This window comes from Eleutherodactylus coqui, chromosome 13, assembly GCF_035609145.1.
Source record: "Eleutherodactylus coqui strain aEleCoq1 chromosome 13, aEleCoq1.hap1, whole genome shotgun sequence".
Taxonomy (NCBI): domain Eukaryota; kingdom Metazoa; phylum Chordata; class Amphibia; order Anura; family Eleutherodactylidae; genus Eleutherodactylus; species Eleutherodactylus coqui.
The window spans coordinates 98,515,112-98,534,142 of record NC_089849.1 but is presented as its reverse complement, the minus strand read 5'-3'; the positions used below and the strand labels follow the sequence as shown (position 1 = coordinate 98,534,142).

At 51.3% G+C, this 19,031-nt stretch overlaps 1 protein-coding gene across 1 annotated transcript; it reads right to left on the bottom strand.

The window, feature by feature from the left end:
* Window positions 1-395: 395 nt before the first annotated feature.
* On the bottom strand, window positions 396-18,087 carry LOC136588586 (uncharacterized). Its single transcript, XM_066587935.1, has 13 exons — window positions 17,973-18,087; window positions 13,795-14,484; window positions 12,345-12,458; window positions 10,303-10,362; window positions 9,965-10,097; window positions 9,831-9,887; window positions 7,578-7,640; window positions 6,321-6,377; window positions 6,162-6,224; window positions 5,824-5,889; window positions 1,694-1,750; window positions 1,561-1,614; window positions 396-904 (listed from the first exon to the last, which is right to left on the bottom strand). Exons 2-13 carry the CDS (start codon window positions 14,473-14,475, stop codon window positions 591-593), a joined length of 1,719 nt encoding a protein of 572 aa, XP_066444032.1. The 5' UTR covers window positions 14,476-14,484; window positions 17,973-18,087; the 3' UTR covers window positions 396-590.
* Between the last annotated feature and the right edge of the window lie 944 nt (window positions 18,088-19,031).

The following is a 19,031-nucleotide window of genomic DNA, read 5'->3' as shown; positions in this document are numbered from 1 at the left end:
TATTTAGGTTTTAAGTTTTTAAGCATTTTACTTGCTTATATCTTTTAGAGGAAAATTGGGTGGCAACCAATAAGGTTACATTCACAGCATCCCCTGTTGTCACTCCATGTACATCCATATAGTTATATAGCATTCTATGGGTACTGCCATGTAGGAGTTCAGGCAACACGGACAACCCTTCTCGGAGCTTTGGAGGAGGCCATACTAGTTGCCACCTTGCTTTCCCACCAACAATAGAATTTGTGTACTAAAGTTGGGTAATAACTAATCTGGCCGACTAGCATCCCTTCCACAGTGGTAAGCTTACATTGGCAATTCTACGTCATTAGTGACACACTCCCCTCTCCATGTTGTTGTCACTTAACTACAGCAGACAAGTTGTAGTGAGAAAAATGTGACTGTTGCCCATAAACATTTTATTAATGGTTTGAACCATGAAATCGCTTTATAAAAGACCAAACTTTTCACATAAAGCTGCCATCTTTACACTTGATGCTTATAATGTCCAGCAGCTGTGGCCACAGTCAGTCAACTAGTTTGCCACCTTGCTGTGATAGGATTGGCAGCGCTCCCCTTGGGGTGAGATGCAGTCACAGCCGCGGCTTTTTACTGTGTGTTATTTGGTGCAGATCCAGTTCGTAGATACTGGAGAAGGTAAGGTCGCAGAGATCACAATGGGGGTCTAGTGACTCTGCTCTCGTTAGGGGCTGCTCTGGTATACAGATCATGGTACCAGACAGGCTGACCGGACACTGGATTCTTGCAGCATTTTTACCATATCTCGAGCAGTTTCGTCCTTTGGGCCTCGGATCATCTTGTGGGATCCACGTAGAAGAAGTTGTACCATCCTGTGCGATCCACAACTCAGAGCTGGAACTTTCGAGGGATTCATCTATAATGGGCACTGTTGCATGGAAAGAGATAAGACGAGAGAAGTTACAATATTGGGGACTGCTAGTCGCACCCCTACGAAGCAGACTGCCTGTACTCCTATATTAACACTAATACTCCAGCAGAGTTTCTGTATCACTGCTCCTTTTACACTATTAACTACCCAACCAGCACAGGAAGTGATACATAGAATCCACAGGCATCTGTAGTATGGAGTAGCTAGCAGAGCTGGCTCGCACATGGAGGGGCCAGTAGGGGGATGGGGCAGTGCAGGAGATTTCTCTCCTCGCACTCCCCCGCCCCTCTCCATTGAGTTAACACAGTGGCCGTTCACTACTGAACGGCCGCTATTTACACTGAACGATGAGCTCATCGCTGATCTTTTATGCTACATAAACGATGAGCTCATTGTTCAATAGTGAACGGCCACTGTGTTATCTCAATGGAGAGGGGCGGGGGAGCGAGGGAAGAGAAATCTCCTGCACAGCCCCCCTGCTGGCCTCCCTGCGAGTGAGACAGCTCTGCTAGCTCCCGTGCAAGAGCATCGGAGCGTTGAAACACAGGGATGAGTGTCAGGCATCGTTTGCCTGACATTCGGCCCATGTAAATGGACCTTTAACCTTATGCTAATACAGAAGTATAACCTCCCCCCACAGTAAAACTCCTTACCAGAGGATGCATCTACTCTTGCGGGAGCGTCGGGTACCAGATCTGCAATGACATCTGGATAGAAAGGCATCAGACAGTTACTAAGAGACCTGAGAACAGTCAAGCTTTCCAGGCTGCAGCGCTGATGTCTCACCTGTGGAGTGATTGCCGGGCAGAACTTCATCTTTTTTTCTCTTTGCTTTGGGTTTATCTTAAAAAAAACAAAAAAAACAAACCCCAAAAAGTAGTCAGATGTTTAGCAGAGTGAGGCCATCACCATTTTTGTATCCATGCACAGGCTACAAAATTGCACGATATTGTAGCAATTCAACGGTGCTACAAAACACATGTATAAGAAGCCCATGGTTTTAAATAGATTGCAACTTTTACAGTAGGAAATCCTACAGTAAAAGCCCTAAAATAATCCCTGGCTACATAAAAAAAAAAAAAAAAAAAAACACGTCACCTAAGAGGTGCTGTCAGCTTCGTCTTCTGCAGCTCCCCGGAACTTGCTTGAAGTTCTCCGGCAGAGCTTCCTGGTCAAGAGTTTGAAAATTCCCGCCTTCAGTAAGCTCTGCCTCTGATTTGGTTCATCGAGCACTGGCTCTGATTGGTCCTCAATGAATGACTGTGATTGGTTCTCAAGCACCGCGGCTCAGCCAATCAGAGGCAGAGTGTCCTGGAGGGGTAGATTTTGAATCTCCTGACCAGGAAGCTCTACCGGATACCTTTAAGCAAGTCTGACAGAGCTTCGGGGAAGATGTGCGGGGAGCTAAAAGCCTGTGTTAGGTGATATATATATATATATTTTTTTTTTTTTTAATGCAGTCAGGGCTTATTTTCAGAGTAGGGCTTATATTTTTAGCCCCCATCCCCTGAAAATCCCAGCAAAAGAGTACTGCAAAAGCACAATAACGTCACGAGAAAACGCAACGACATTGCACATAACACAGATGCAATATCGCTGCGATCTTCTCGCGCCGTTATCGCCTTGCCTGTGTGGAAGCGTCCTAAATCACCACTGCTACAAGCTACAGCTCTATTTTGAAGAGAACCCGTAACACTGAAAATGCAGTGCAATCTGCAGGCGGTATGTTCGAGAGCAGCAGGAGCTCAGAGGATTGATAGAGCCAGGTTTGTTGGAAATATTTGAGAACGTGTCATATACTCATTGTAAAAAAGAAACAATGCCTTCCGGTTGTCGGAATCTAAAGAAACTCGGTGTGATTGTAACATTCCTATAATTAGGTGTTTACAATATTAAAGCAAAATGACATTTTTCTTTTACAGAAAACTGACCCCTTGAAGGAAGGCTCTAATACCCTGTTGTATCACCACTAGTTTAGATACAAGATGTGATACGGGCAGGCATAGAGGCTCTAGTACCCTGTTGTACCGCCTGTAGCTTGGATACAAGATGTGATACGGGTGGGCATAGAGGCTCTAGTACCCTGTTGTACCGCCTGTAGCTTGGATACAAGATGTGATACAGGCAGGCAGGGAGGCTCTAGTACCCTGTTGTACCGCCTCTAGCTTGGATACAAGATGTGATACAGGCAGGCAGGGAGGCTCTAGTACCCTCTTGTACCACCTGTAGCTTGGATACAAGATGTGATACAGGTGGGCATGGAGGCTCTAGTACCCTGTTGTACCGCCTCTAGCTTGGATACAAGATGTGATAAGGGCAGGCATGGAGGCTCTAGTACCCTGTTGTACCGCCTCTAGCTTGGATACAAAATGTGATACAGGCAGGCAGGGAGGCTCTAGTACCCTCTTGTACCACCTGTAGCTTGGATACAAGATGTGATACAGGTGGGCATGGAGGCTCTAGTACCCTGTTGTACCGCCTCTAGCTTGGATACAAGATGTGATAAGGGCAGGCATGGAGGCTCTAGTACCCTGTTGTACCGCCTCTAGCTTGGATACAAGATGTGATAAGGGCAGGCATGGAGGCTCTAGTACCCTGTTGTACCGCCTCTAGCTTGGATACAAGATGTGATACAGGCAGGCAGGGAGGCTCTAGTACCCTCTTGTACCACCTGTAGCTTGGATACAAGATGTGATACAGGTGGGCATGGAGGCTCTAGTACCCTGTTGTACCGCCTCTAGCTTGGATACAAGATGTGATAAGGGCAGGCATGGAGGCTCTAGTACCCTGTTGTACCGCCTCTAGCTTGGATACAAGATGTGATACAGGCAGGCAGGGAGGCTCTAGTACCCTCTTGTACCACCTGTAGCTTGGATACAAGATGTGATACAGGCAGGCAGGGAGGCTCTAGTACCCTCTTGTACCACCTGTAGCTTGGATACAAGATGTGATACAGGTGGGCATGGAGGCTCTAGTACCTGTTGTACCACCTCTAGCTTGGATACAAGATGTGATATGGGTGGGCATGGAGGCTCTAGTACCCTGTTGTACCGCCTCTAGCTTGGACACAAGATGTGATACGGGTGGGCATGGAGGCTCTAATACCCTGTTGTACCGCCTCTAGCTGGGATACAAGATGTGATACGGGCAGGCATGGAGGCTCTCGTACCCTGTTGTACTGCCTCTAGCCTGTATACAAGATGTGATACGGGCGGGCATGGAGGCTCTAGTACCCTGTTGTACCTCCTCTAGCTTGGATACAAGATGTGATACAGGCGGGCATGGAGGCTCTAGTACCCTGTTGTACCTCCTCTAGCTTGGATGCAAGATGTGATACGGGCGGACATGGAGGCTCTAGTACCCTGTTGTACTGCCTCTAGCCTGTATACAAGATGTGATACGGGTGGCATGGAGGCTCTAGTACCCTGTTGTACTGCCTCTAGCCTGTATACAAGATGTGATACGGGTGGCATGGAGACATCATACAGGTTCTGTACGGTATTCTGCAGCATATTGCTTCATATTTGCTGTAACTAAGGCTCTGGATCCTGCAAACTTGTAGGCTGTGGAAGTTGGTCTAGATGGTCCCATATATGTTCTACTGGTGATAAATCTGGCGACCGGGCAGCCACAGAAGTGTGACAATGTTGTGGGGGGCTCCTGTGACCCCCTTGTGTGTGCGGCTGAGTATTATCCTGCTGCCTCTTGGAAGCCGCCATGAGAGGAACACATGTGGCTGCAGGATGTCCTGAACATATCACTGAGCTGTCAGTCATTGTACCTCATACCACTTCTAGGGGGGACCGACTGTCATATGTGATGTCCCCCCAGACCATCACACCAGCAGGGGGCAGCGTGCCACTCCACAGCAAAGGCAGGATTGAGGCGCTCAGAACCATGTCTCCAGACATGAACACAGCTGCTGTCAGTGCGCAAACTAAACCTGGATTAATCGGTGAAGACAACTTTGTTCCACTCTGTAGTGTCTAGTTTCATTGCTTGCATCACAAGTGCAAACGGAAGAGACAGTGGGGGTCAGAGGCCGTACAAAGATTGGGTGCCACGATACCAAATGTCCTTCGGCCAAGCGCCTGGAAATGATTCCAACAGACACAGGGGTGTAACGATGGCACCACCTGTTTCTGCACGGCGGTCAATTAAGCAGTTGGAGCTGATCGGGCTTGTTGGACAATCAGGCGATCCTCTCTACTTGTGGTCTATGGAGGGCGCCTTGTGTGTCCCTCACATATCCACTGGTCCCAACACCTCCTAACAGCCTGGTCAGAACGGAACGGGTAATGGGCAATTTGTCGATATAGCCATATAGCTTTTCGCATTCCAAAAACGCACTCTCTCTCAAACTCTTAACTGGGCGAAAACTCTGATTGCCTCATAGAGCTTGTTAACTCTTAGACGCCTCTACACAAGCGGAAGAAGAGGTCACTACACACAAGGAGCCCCCAAGAGTCTTGTTATAGGCCAAGCGGGGAACCACTTTGAGCCTCAGGTGGCAAGACCATTCATCTAATCACAACTCTATTTGTATATCTGCCTGAGATGGAACTGCGTGCTGAGTTTTGCAGCAAAACAACTCCTTCTAGGGACTTATTTTTGTTGACAGAGTATACGGATCTAAACCTCTGCTCATCCTGGCTTGAATCTAGGAGTCGGTCCTTTCAGTGATTGACAGCCTTCCCTGCATCACTGTGCATCAATCACGAAAAAAATGACAAGTTACACTGGAAGTCTTAATCTGCTCAGCTCCTTCCGCTATATAACCTGCTGACTGCAGCCTGAGCAGCATCTACGTCATCGCAGGTTTCTTATAATCCTATATATGGAGGCTGAGGCCCCGACTGCGATTTCCACTGCATTTCTAATAACCAAAGCAGATAACATAGGGACACACATCTTACCTTTCAGTGGTGGGGATGACATGGGGGTCCGGGGAACATCCAAGTGATCCCCTCTGTCCTTGTCTCCTGCAAGATAGACATAGTGCCCGTTATTAACGAGGTTGACTGCTACAAACACCTCTTTCGGCTGATTGTGGGTCCTGTTGCTCATTCCACTGTCACTTCGGTATCAACCAGAAGTATTTTTCCACTTGCCAGTGCTCCTGTGTTGGCACCATCAGGTCAGGATAACGGAGCATTAAGGATCACATAGTAGTATTACCAGGGGGAGCTGTGTCACAACCAGTACTCTGCCCACCAACGGAATGGTACAACCAATGATTGGAATAGGATTTTACCTGAAAAAGAATCTATTTTTTCACTCTGAGGGACATCAGGCGCCTGTTCTTCAATAGCATCATCTGCATAGAAAAGCATTAGGCAGCTAATAACACGTCTGACGATTTACAGCGATTCCCGTTGCCACATTTCTATTATGCAAATCTGAGATACTTTACCTGAGGAACAAGTCATATCAAGAACTTCAATGTCTTTTCTTATTAATTCTTCTTCATCTAAAAAAGCCACAAAAAAAAAAAAAAAAAAGAAAGAAAAATCTGACGTTTTTGCAGATTGTAGAAGCCACTAATTTGGCAATGATTCATGTAAACCCATATATATAATACAGACTAACATGCCAAAAGTCAAGGGACAGGAACCAACATCATGTAGAGCCCTCCCCTAGCTCAGTGAAAAGCAGCAACTCAACGTGGCATCGATTCCACAAGTTTACATAAGACATCTGGAGGGATGTTGAGCTATACTGTCTGGATGGCCACCCAAAGCTCTATAGTATTTGTAGGTGCAGGACCTCTGCCCTGAGCTTATACCCGGCATAAGTGTTGGCCACACCATTCGTAGGAACTCTCCAGAATGCAGCATGAACCAATTCAGCACAGCTCCATAATGGGCTGCAACTGGCCACCAAGCAATGAAGTGCAGCGGGCAATGACATATTTAGTTGGACACGTATGGAACCACCACCAGTCTGCACAGTGCCTTGTTTACAACTGGGGTCCATGGCACATAAAATCTACCATCAGCCCAAAACAATTAGTACGGCAAAGTATCGGACCCCGCCATATTGTTGGCAGACTTTCAGGGTCAAGTTAGCAACCTCACGAGCCCAGGTAGGGCGCTATGTTCGGTGTCGTCGTGGTAACATAGGCCTCTGCTGGGTCTTTTGCTCCCATACCCCATGGAAGCTACAGAATGTTGCGCTGACTTGCGTGATATACGTGTGTGGGACCTTCTGCACTGAATGTGGAGGCGATTTCTGCCAGAATCACTTCTCTGTTCGCACAAACAGTGACGGTGGCGATCACCAAGCACACATGGGCGGCCACTGTGGGTTGTAATATCTTCAATGATGTATTCCCGATAAACATGTGACACTGTGGATTGGGAATATTTAATACCCATACATATTGGGAAATGGAGTGTCCTATCTGCCTGACACCCAATATTATCATGCCTCATGTGACCTCCGATAATTCATGTTGCATTGCCATGAGAATGCAGACCAGTGTTCAACCACATTCAGTACAGAACGCCTCACATTCCCAAGCCATCACCTTAATCAATTTGCATATAGCTATCCCATGATTTTTGGCATGTCAACATATTAAAAATGCTGCCTGAAAAAGGTAAGAATAGCCCATATTTTTTAGAACAGGTTATTTCCAGAACCGAATGGTAGCAACAGAAAGGCTCACCTGTCAGTGGGAAAGTCACAGGGTTTTGGTACAAGTCCAGGTGTTCCCCAAAGTCTAGATCCCCTGTAAGATAAACAGCAACATTGGTATTAATGGGGAGAGCGCTTCACGCTAAGACTTTGGCCTGTTCCATCCCCTAACAACAAGCGCTGCTCAGAACAGGTAAGCTACAGCCAAAACGTAGAATATCCACATCTTAGGGCTCCTTCCCACTGATGGATTTCCGCTGCGTAATATGCAGCGAAAATCCGCCGCTTTGCCCACAGCTATTAGGTTCCATTGAACCTAATAGCTCAATGCTCACGGTGCGGAATTCCATCGCGGCCAGCGCGTCACATGACGTGGGCAGCGCGTCATGCACTCTATTGCGCATGTGCGCCGAAGCGTCATGCGGGACGGAGGACGCCGGTTCCGGAGGTAAGTATTGGGGTCTCTGGGGGGCGCCGTGACGGGCTCCGCCGCGGAACTCTGTGGCGGAGCCCGTCACGGCCGTGGGAAGCCGGACTTAGATCGTGTCACAATTCTAAGATAAAATCAAGAGTTACACGAAGCTTTCTTATGGATTTGACATGAATTTCAGTGGAAATATCCACCGCAAGGAATGGACACGCTGCAGATACGAAGAACTGTGTTCATTTCACACAGCACCCGACAGGATGGTTAAGGATGAGTTCCCACACCACGGGATTGCTGCGGAATTTCAGCTGCGGATTGCACGCCAAGATTCCACAATAATATACAGAAAGTCCCCCCCTCCCCCCTTACTGACAGGTTCCACTCCAGGAAGCTGTCCGTATGTCCAAATAAATGCTTGTATGAAGGGAGAACGCGGGTTGATCCCGCTCCATACAGCCGACACCCACCTACAATAGCTCCAATAAGCTGCACCACTCATCGGAGAGGTTAATTTTTTAAATGCCGCTGTCAGAATTGTGGGAGGGAGCCACCACCAGCCACAGTAGCTACCTGCTAATTAGCCGCACAACTTACAATTGCCCCATAGTAAAACTCAGAATTACCGTATGGAGCTAGAGCATTCATGTCATATTCACAGGCATATTGCGAATGTAGCTCAACTTCGCCTTTTTCACATTTTGCATCCTGGCTTTCTGTCATAAAAAATAGCGCTGCACACTGCCCTATTCTTTCCTGGTAAAATGATGGAAGCCGTTAGGAAAACTGGATGGCACCCAATGGGTTTCGGCATTTGACGGATCCACGAGGGAACAGAAGAAGACATTTTGAGCAGGAATCTGAGCAGAGCCTTACTCCAGCCCCGTCGCTGAACCACAGATCCCAGCATTTACCGGTGACTAAAGCAATAACTGACGCCTGCTGCCCATACGGATGTATGCGTATTTCAGTCTGTGGACAAGCAGCGTATTCGCGGACCAAAATCCGCTGCTGCTTTGTGTTTATTATTGGTAGTGTTTTTAGTCGCATAAATATTCAGGGTATTAATATGCGTAAAAAATAATTACATTTTGTGTGCAAATACGCAGGGGATATGTAGGTTTCCTGCATATTTACGCATGCCCATCGTACAAAGTATATTAGTTAGTTTCCTATATTTCTGTATTAGACCTCATGCACATGGGCAGATTTGAATTGTGGAATCCGCAGCGGGCGTCCACATCCAAATTCCGCAGCAAGTACTGCCCATAGCATGCTATGGCAAGGTGATTTTTCATGCACATGAGCGGAAATCAATTGCAATTTCCGCTCTCAGAGGGAATAAATAAATAATCGCAACATGCTCCATTTCAGAATGGTCGCGGGACGCACATCTTTGCCTTGCAACGGCATGGGAAAATCTGTACTGCGCATATGCGCCAGTCAGACAGATAAAAGAAGAAAAAGACAGGTATGCGACCAGAATCCGGACGCGCCGTGTGCTTGTAGCCTTAGATTGATTTAGAGGTTTTTGAAAGGCCGGATAACCCTATAAGACTGTTCAGTCCGCCGCTCTACCCCCAACTTCCAATACTGTTTCTTTCACATCCAAGAATCCAAGATTCTACACCAATTCAGGAATATATCTTTATAGGGATCAGAGCCTCCTAGTGATAGAATTCTGTCTGCAGCTCACTGAACTCCATTGATCTCCTAAACGCCCCCAAGTGGAACCTGCAGGATCGAACAGCAGGTTTGTCGCCTGTTACTCTGGAGGTAGAGGGGCTGTGAACATAGAACGGGATGGGATTTTTTACATGATTTGTGTGCATTATTGGGAGTTACCTGCTGCACACTTACCAAAGTTTGGCCTTGGCTCACATTGTGTTTCCAGAAAAAAGTCAGTTTTCATTCCATCTATAATGACATAGGAAGAGATGTCAGTACCCGGCAACGCCCCCTGCAGACTGCATTCAACTATACAGTTGTCATACCTGAGCTCCCGTTTAACTCTAAACTCTTGGGTTCTTCCACCATCACATGCTTATAATGCTCCTCATGGTCCTCAATGTAATCCCATTCATCCATGGAGAAGAACACGGCCACATCGCCGCACTTGATGGGAACCTGAAACTCAATCCGAAACATGGCGTGTTACATGACCAGTCACCTGCCCCACCCAACACCTGGCGCATCCCCTGCCCCACCCAACACCTGGCGCATCCCCTGACCCACCCAACACCTGGCGCATCCCCTGACCCACCCAACACCTGGCGCATCCCCTGACCCACCCAACACCTGGCGCATCCCCTGACCCAACATTTCCACCCACCTCTCGTATCATATTGTAAAACTTGCTGATGTGCGAGTTCTTCTTCACAACTGTCCACTCCTGTTTAGTGGAAGAAAACAGCAGGTCAGCTACAGCTGATTCAAATGTATAAAACACTCAAATACATGTACAGTCAAACATGATACATGTACACAGATCAGCCATGACAGTGACAATGGAACTGGTCAAAGGTCAGGATATATGAGGCCGCAGGTGAACAGTCAGTTCTTGAAGTTGATTTGTGGAAGCAGGAAATATGGTCAAGTGTGAAGATCTCATCAACCTTGTCAAGGGCCAAATTGTGATCTCCAAAACAGGTCTTGTGGAGGTTCCTGGTAGTTAGCATCTACCAAGAGGGTCCAAGGAAGGACAATCACAGGTGACCAAGGCTCACTGATGTGCGTGAGGAAAAAAATTGGTCTTATCCCAGAGAAGAGCTGCAGTAGCACAGATTGCTGAAAGAGTTATGGCCGGCTATGATAGAAAGCTTGCTATGTATGGGGTGGCACTGGCACAGGTTGATCATCGTAGCTTGCCATAGATCGAGTGCCCATGCTGCCTCCTGTCCACAATTGATAGCACCTACAATGGGAACATGAGCATCAGAACTGAACCATGGAACAACAGAAGGTGGTGGCCCCTTATTCTTTCACATCATGTTGATGGCCAGGTGCTTGCGTCACAGTGAAGAGGTGGCACTAGGATGCATTAGGGCAAGACAAGCTGGTGGAAGCCAATGGTCTGCATGGAAACTTTGAATCATACCATTTGGGGGAGAGGTTGTTTACAGCCAGTATACAGGGACAGGTGATGCACTGTTCACAATACTCAGTAAGGGGATTTAAACTAGAAATCAGTAGGTCTAAACGAACCCCACAATAGATTTTAGCAGTTTCTTCAGAGTGAATGAGTCGTTTAGATGGGAGTGCGAAAAGGGAAGCAGCTTGATAAATAGAGAAAGAGGCATGTGCAAAGTATGTTGGAAAGAAAGTAACTATTTAAGAGGATATGGAGAATGCAGTAATGTCATGGCGCCAGATACCACAGGTCTCGTCCATGACTGAGCTGGTCAGAGCTGCGTGGGTGGCACGAGGGATCCTACACAACATTAAGTCTTCATGTCATGGCTGGCCAGTATACACACACAGCGCCAGATGCTGGCCACTTGTAGACTAGAACGGTATTATTGTATCTTGACGCCACCAGGAAGTCCTGGTGGAGCCAAGATTGACAGGGGGGGGGTTACGCCCCTGAACGTGATTGGCTGCACATCTGGTTGGCCTGTTGGTCCTGGAAGGCCACTAAGGATTCCTAACTCCGGACCACAAGCTCGGAGTGCCGCAGCATTAGGAGCGGTGAGCAGCCATCATCATTACAGAGGCGGTGGGCTGAAGGCATCTGACAGCCGGGAGAGAGGCGGAGGGCGGCTGACCGGCTGTCTTGGTAGCAGAGCACATGCGAGGCCAGTGGCAAGATTGGGAGAGGTACACGGGGGAGCACCCGTCAAGGAGCAGAGAGGCTGCGGCGGCTACTGGGACGCAGCACTGGGACGCAGCACTGAGGCGGCGGCCGGCTGGCTGTGGACCACATGCGCGGCCAGCCGCAACATCGCGGTGAGTGGCCATCAGGGAGCACAGGGGCTGCGGCGGCTGCGGGACGCACCACTGAAGTGCCGAGAGGCGGGGACAGCTGGTCCGCTCACAGTGATCGCTGCAGCGTGTACATCGATTACTGCCTGCCTGCAGCCTTAAGCTGACTGTTACTTCTCTTCTTAGCCTTATATTATTAGATGTTTATGCTGCCATGTTACAGCGGTAACATGGCAGCATTTACAACTCATAATGTAAGCCTAAGAAGCGAACTAACCGTCAGCCTAAGGCTGCAGGCAGGCAGTAATCGATGCACGCGCTGCTAGGACCTTCCAGCCTTGACCCTATCAGAAGCTAGGGGTGTGAGAGGGGCGTCAAACCCCTAGCTTCCGGTGGCGTCAAGATACAATAATACCGACTAGAACCAGTCCTCCCCGTGACTGGAGCGCTCACCTCTCCGGTCAGCACAGAGATGATCTCAGCAGTCTGGTTCAGCAGCCGGCCGGTCTTCTGTTTTTGTGATCGGGAGGTGAGTGGAGCTTCTGCCAGATGCTGCAGCAGCGAGACCTACAAACATGTGGGAAGAAAGGAGAAGAGGCATTTACCTAATGTCATGAAGGGGACAGATCCATCGGGATCAATTTCAATCCTATTGTTGGCTTAAAGATAAGTGGTACCCGGCAGCAGCTTATCTCCCTTCATACAACCGTCTTAAATCTGCGTCCTCCAAAGTATCTTGACAGAGGGTAACCATTCACACTCCAACTAACTAGACCGTCACTCCTCCCAGCATCACCCCACAATTTAAATAAGTAAAGCAAAGGATTTTAAAGGGAACCCGTCAGCAGGTATGGGCACTATAAGCTAAGTTATGGTGCTCATACGGCAGGTACCCAGGAGTCTGGGGAGGATTTTTTTTTAATACTTACCTAGGGAAGTCACCCCAGAAAGTCAGTGGGGACTATGACTTGTTTTTGTGCTCTCCCATAGCAATCACTGCAAGCATGCGCACAGTGTGGAGACAGCGGTCCGGCTGCAGTTTCCTGCTGACTTTCTGGGGTGACTGTGCTGGATCGAGGAGCTGGGTAAGTATAAGAAATACCTCCCTGGACACCTGATGTACGAGCACTATAACTTTTTTTCTAGCGCTCATAACTGCTGATAGGTTCCCTTTAAGGCTGGGTTGACACAGGGCGTAATTGCCGCGGCATGTCCGTGTGCACTTACTGCACGGACATTTCGCCCACAGCTTTTTATCCCGGGATAGCCAGCAAAGTAGACGAGATTTTCAAAAATCTTGTCCACACGCTGCGGCCGATCTGCTGCGACTAAGCCGTGCTAAAATTGACATGCCGCACGTTTCAAAGTCAGCAGCATGTCTAAGGGGAGAGATGGCCGTAGTGGAATGCAGGCGGCGAAGCCGCTGCAAAATCTGTGGCGAAAGGCGTGGGTTTTGAAGCTGCATTTCTACCGCGAAAATCTTGCGGTATTTCCATGAGATTTCGGTCCTGTGTGAACCCAGCCTAGAAGTCCCAATATCTTGCACACATTCTGAGCCTACTCCAGTTACATCCAGAGCTGCAGTCACACCTCTATGGAGCGTCACTTCAGGAGTGCTTTCACCCAGGCAGAATTATTCTGTAAGAATGTTGCAGAATTTGCGTTCTGCCAGAATATTCAGCACCAAAATCTGTTCCTCTAATCTGCAGACTTTGATGCAGAATGAAAAATGGCAGAATCCTGCAAGCAATTCCACATCAAAATCCGTATTTATATGCGCTGATTTTGGTGCGGAAATATGCAACTTCCATGCAGAATAATTCCACAAGAAAACCAGTGACTCTGAATGCAGCTGTGGATGTAACTAGAGTAACGCAGATTATAGCGGGTTTTCTGTACTCACCATTACATTCTCCAGAGACCATAACGCGCGTCTGTTCTCTTCTGCGCTGTCCACTGCTGGCGGTAAAGACGAATTATCGCTTAGCTCCACTGGTTTGGTTTTCGTTTCCTTCTGTCCAGGCGACTTGTATACAGGACCTGCATATCGGCCATTGACATCTAAGAGCTGCTCCCGCGGGGCACCCCGGGTCTGGCTCTGCTTGGGACCCTGTGTTCGGCGCACTCCTTCCTGAAGCCTCTTATGACAGTCCACATTGGCCGGCGGGCCAGCCTCCTTTTTCTGGGTGTCGGTTTTTGGCGCCGGTGTGTCCGTATTGTCCCTTTTACCTGTAGTTTCCTGCTTTTTGTCCTGCGCAGGATTCGGCTTCCTGTCTGGCGGAGGTTTGGGGTACTTCCCGGGGAACAAGGTGGGAATGGCGTCATGTTTCAGCACAACCCTGCTCCCCTGGGAGGTGTAACTGCCGGGTGCAAAGTGGACGGAGCATATGCGGTATTTACCCGTTCTTGATGCGTCCAAAACTTTGAGAGCAAAAGTGTCGATGTCCCCGAAGTTCTGACCGATCTGCTGCAGCCAGAGCTTAATGCGACTGAGCTCCCGGGGGAAGACGTGCATGGTGAGCATGGGGTTGATGGCCTTCATGCCAGTGTAGTGGGTGCAGCCCTTTACTATGCAGCTCGGCATTGCCCCCGCCTGGAGAAACAAGAAGAACCGGTCAGTGATCTGAGGTAGAAAGACCGCCATCCTACCCAATGCTCCAGAGCCAGATAGAGATCAGTGGTGAGAGAAGACAGACAGACACTATCTATGGTGGGCCTACAAGCTGGCACTACTATGGGGGGCGTCTGCCACAAAAAGAGGTTGTAAAAGATGAAAGCTTCTGGATTATCAGAAATAAACCAGATGTCCCTTATAGTCACCTTCTATACCGCATCCACCAAAAACACAAGGCCCACACCCCATTCTATGTGGCCCCCCCAGGCAATCCACTAAGCCCGCCTGCTGCTCCGGTCCGCAGAACAGACTTGAGGGGAGAGGTAAGTAGTCATAGACTCAACAGCTGCAGATGAGATGAGTGGAATGCCTGTAGGGATGCTGCCCGGCCAGAGGCCAACAGGGAAGGGGGTTGATATGGCTGGAGCCGCCGCAGGGGGACCCCCCCCCCGGGGGACCCCCACTACTACACGGGCCGCCGCAGGGACCCCCCCCCCCCCACTACTACACGGGCCGCCGCAGGGACCCCCCCCCCCCCCCCCCCACTACTACACGGGCCGCCGCAGGGACCCCCCCCCCCACTACTACACGAGCCGCCGCAGGGGGACCCCCCCACTACTACACGAGCCGCTGCAGGGGGACCCCCCACTACTACACAGTCTTATAATTATAATTGGCCCTTTGAGGACAACCATAAGGCTGATGTGCCCCCTGCTGTACACTATGAGCTAGTCTCTGGAAATAACCAAGCCTGAGGCTGCACTACTGAGACAAGCGGATGTAGGGGCTGGTGCCAGTACTACAGGGGTTCCCTGCTGTAGACAATAGCGGGGCGTGCAGCACAGTCATCCCCGCCGCCCACCTGAACCAGCTTCACAGATCAGTAAGTAAGGTGTGTAGCCTTCTTACAGGACACTGAGGGACATTGTGGGACCTCCAGAATAAGTTCAGGGGGTTCCATCCAGGGGGGCGCCTGACCGCAGCCCCCCGACTAGAGTGGTTCCATCCAGGGGGGTGCCTGACCGCAGCCCCCCGACTAGAGGGGTTCCATCAAGGGGGGAGCGCCAGACCGCAGCCCCCCGACTAGAGGGGTTTTCATCCAAGGGGGCGCCAGATCGCAGCCCCCCCGACTAGAGGGGTTTTCATCCAAGGGGGCGCCAGATCGCAGCCCCCCCGACTAGAGGGGTTTTCATCCAGAGGGGCGCCAGACCGCAGCCCCCCCGACTAGAGGGGTTTTCATCCAGAGGGGCGCCAGACCGCAGCCCCCCCGACTAGAGGGGTTTTCATCCAGAGGGGCGCCAGACCGCAGCCCCCCCGACTAGAGGGGTTTTCATCCAGAGGGGCGCCAGACCGCAGCCCCCCCGACTAGAGGGGTTTTCATCCAGAGGGGCGCCAGACCGCAGCCCCCCCGACTAGAGGGGTTTTCATCCAGAGGGGCGCCAGACCGCAGCCCCCCGGCTAGAGGGGTTTTCATCCAGAGGGGCGCCAGACCGCAGCCCCCCGACTAGAGGGGTTTTCATCCAGAGGGGCGCCAGACCGCAGCCCCCCGACTAGAGGGGTTTTCATCCAGAGGGGCGCCAGACCGCAGCCCCCCGACTAGAGGGGTTTTCATCCAGAGGGGCGCCAGACCGCAGCCCACGACTAGAGGGGTTTTCATCCAGAGGGAGCACCTGAACGCAGCCCCCCGACTAGAGGGGTTCCATCAAGGGGAAGCACCTGACCGCAGCCCACCGACTAGAGGGGTTCCATTCAAGGGGAGGCACCTGACCGCAGCCCCCCCGACTAGAGGGGTTCCATCGAGGGGGAGCGCCTGACCGCAGCCCCAGACTAGATGGATTCCATCCGGGGGGGCGGGGGCGCCTGACCGCAGCCCCCCCGACTAGATGGATTCCATCCAGGGGGGGGGGGGCACCTGACCGCAGCCCCCCGACTAGATGGGTTCCATCCAGGGGGGGGGGGGCGCCTGACCGCAGCCCCCCGACTAGATGGGTTCCATCCAGGGGGAGCGCCTGAACGCAGCCCCCCGACTAGAGGGGTTCAACCGACCAGAGGGGTTCCATCCAGGGGGAGCGCCTGAACGCAGCCCCCCGACTAGAGGGGTTCCATCCAGGGGAAGCGCCTGAACGCAGCCCCCGACTAGAAGGGTTCCATCCAGGGGGAGCGCCTGAACGCAGCCCCCCGACTAGAAGGGTTCCATCCAGGGGGAGCGCCTGAACGCAGCCCCCCGACTAGAGGGGTTCCATCCAGGGGGAGCGCCTGAACGCAGCCCCCCGACTAGAGGGGTTCCATCCAGGGGGAGCGCCTGAACGCAGCCCCCCGACTAGAGGGGTTCCATCCAGGGGGAGCGCCTGAACGCAGCCCCCCGACTAGAGGGGTTCCATCCAGGGGGAGCGCCTGAACGCAGCCCCCCCGACTAGAGGGGTTCCATCCAGGCGGAGCGCCTGAACGCAGCCCCCCGACTAGAGGGGTTCCATCCAGGCGGAGCGCCTGAACGCAGCCCCCCGACTAGAGGGGTTCCATCCAGGGGGAGCGCCTGAACGCAGCCCCCGACTAGAGGGGTTCCATCCAGGGGGAGCACCTGAACGCAGCCCCCGACTAGAGGGGTTCCATCCAGGGGGAGCACCTGAACGCAGCCCCCGACTAGAGGGGTTCCATCCAGGGGGAGCACCTGAATGCAGCCCCCCGACTAAGGGGTTCCATCCAGTGGGTGAGCGGACCTGAACGCAGCCCCCAGCTAGAGGGGTTTCATCCAGGCGGGGCGCCTGACCGCAGCACCAGGCTAGAGGGGTTCTATCCAGGGGGAGCACCTGACCGCAGCACCAGGCTAGAGGGGTTCTATCCAGGGGGAGCACCTGAATGTAGCCCCCCGACAAGAGGGGTTCCTTCTAGGGCAGGCACCTGACCGCAGCCCCCGGCTAGAGGGGTTCCACCCAGGGGGCGCCATTCGCGTGCTGCAATATTTGTTTCAGCATTTATGACGGAACGAGCGTGAAGAGCCTGCAAGCACCTCCACGGGGCAAGAAGCGCCCCGACAGTCGGCCTGGCAACTGTCGCCCAGGAATGGAGGTCTCTTCCGATCGCCTCCAATTAGTGTGATCACTCATCCACAGGACCGCCCACTTATACTGATTGGTCTGGACAGTAATAGAGGCGCCCTCTGATACCCGTCAGCTGTCATCTCCGCTGGTGCGGGGGTCTTATCATTCACTGTCGGGGGGCTATCAGGAATTTCCGTGCCGCTCTGCGCAGCCTCTTAGCTCCAGAATACTGTGACATCCCAGAGACCGTGCAACCAACTATCTGGAATCCCACACGTGCCGGATTACCGGAATGGCAGTGCTTAATGTCCAGCTCTGAGCCCATAGGTGTATTATGGAGCTTCCAACGCCCACTAGGCATGCTGGAACTTGTGGTGCCACACCATCGCACAGCGGGGGGGGGGGGGGTTACACATAACGATCACAGACCTGACCGTAAGAGCCGATGTCCCCGTTGGTAAATGCCCGGCGCTGGCGGGATGCAGAAGGCGCAAGGATGGCTGTGAGCTTCGCTTCTTTGCTGCGAGCTAATGGAGTCGCATCACATGACAAAAACCAACCAATGAGCGCACAACCCTAGTCACATGGTAAGACGGAAATAAAAAACAGGGGAAAGAACGCATGACGCGCTGTGAGGAGAGATTGGTCTCCAGCAAAATGGCCAAAGAATGAACAGCAGATGGCGCTGATGCTGTTAGCACAAGCAACCACTATACTCAGAGTGAACAGCAGATGGCGCTGATGCACGGCGCACATACAATAAGCAACAGATGCAGTTAGCGCAAGCACACAATATACGTGTGAGTGAGTGAACCAGCAGCAGAGGGCGCTGCTGAACACATACTGAAATAGCCGGAAGTGACCAGCAGAGGGCGCTGATGCACGGCGCACATACAATAAGCAACAGATGCGGTTAGCACAAGCAAACGATATACGTGTGAGTGAACCAGCAGCAGAGGACGCTAGTACGACAGATTGAAATAGCTGCCAGTCAACAGCAGAGGGCGATGGTACGACACAATAAGCAACAGCTGTGGCTAGCACAAGCACACACTATATATTCAGAGTGAGCAGCAGAGGGCGCTGGTACGACACATACTGAAATAGCTGCAAGTAAGCAGCAGAGGGTGCTGGTACGACACCTACTGAAGTAGCTGCAAGTGATCAGCAGAGGGCGCTGGTACAACACATACTGAAATAGCTGGAAGTCAGCAGAGGGCGCTGGACACATAGTGAGCAGCAGAAGGGGTTGGTATGACACATGCTGAAATAGTTGCAAGTGAGCAGCCGATGCCGGTACAACACTTACTGAAATACCTGCAAGTGGGCAGCAGAGGGCGCTAGTATGACACCTATTGAAATAGCTGCAAGTAATCAGTAGAGGGCGCTGGTACGACACATACGGAAATAGCTGCAAGTGATCAGCAGAGGGCGCTGGTACGACACACTGAGCAGCAGAAAGCGTTGGTATGACACATGCTGAAATAG

What these genes read in the sequence shown, in the direction of transcription:
- LOC136588586 (XM_066587935.1), bottom strand. Translation starts at nt 14,475, where the DNA reads ATGCCGAGCTGCATAGTAAAGGGCTGCACCCACTACACTGGCATGAAG. An exon ending in AAAAATAGATTCTTTTTCAG is followed by an intron (nt 5,890 to 6,161) that starts GTAAAATCCTAT and finishes TCTATCTTGCAG; the next exon opens with GAGACAAGGACAGAGGGGAT. An exon ending in AAGAGTAGATGCATCCTCTG is followed by an intron (nt 905 to 1,560) that starts GTAAGGAGTTTT and finishes TCCATGCAACAG; the next exon opens with TGCCCATTATAGATGAATCC.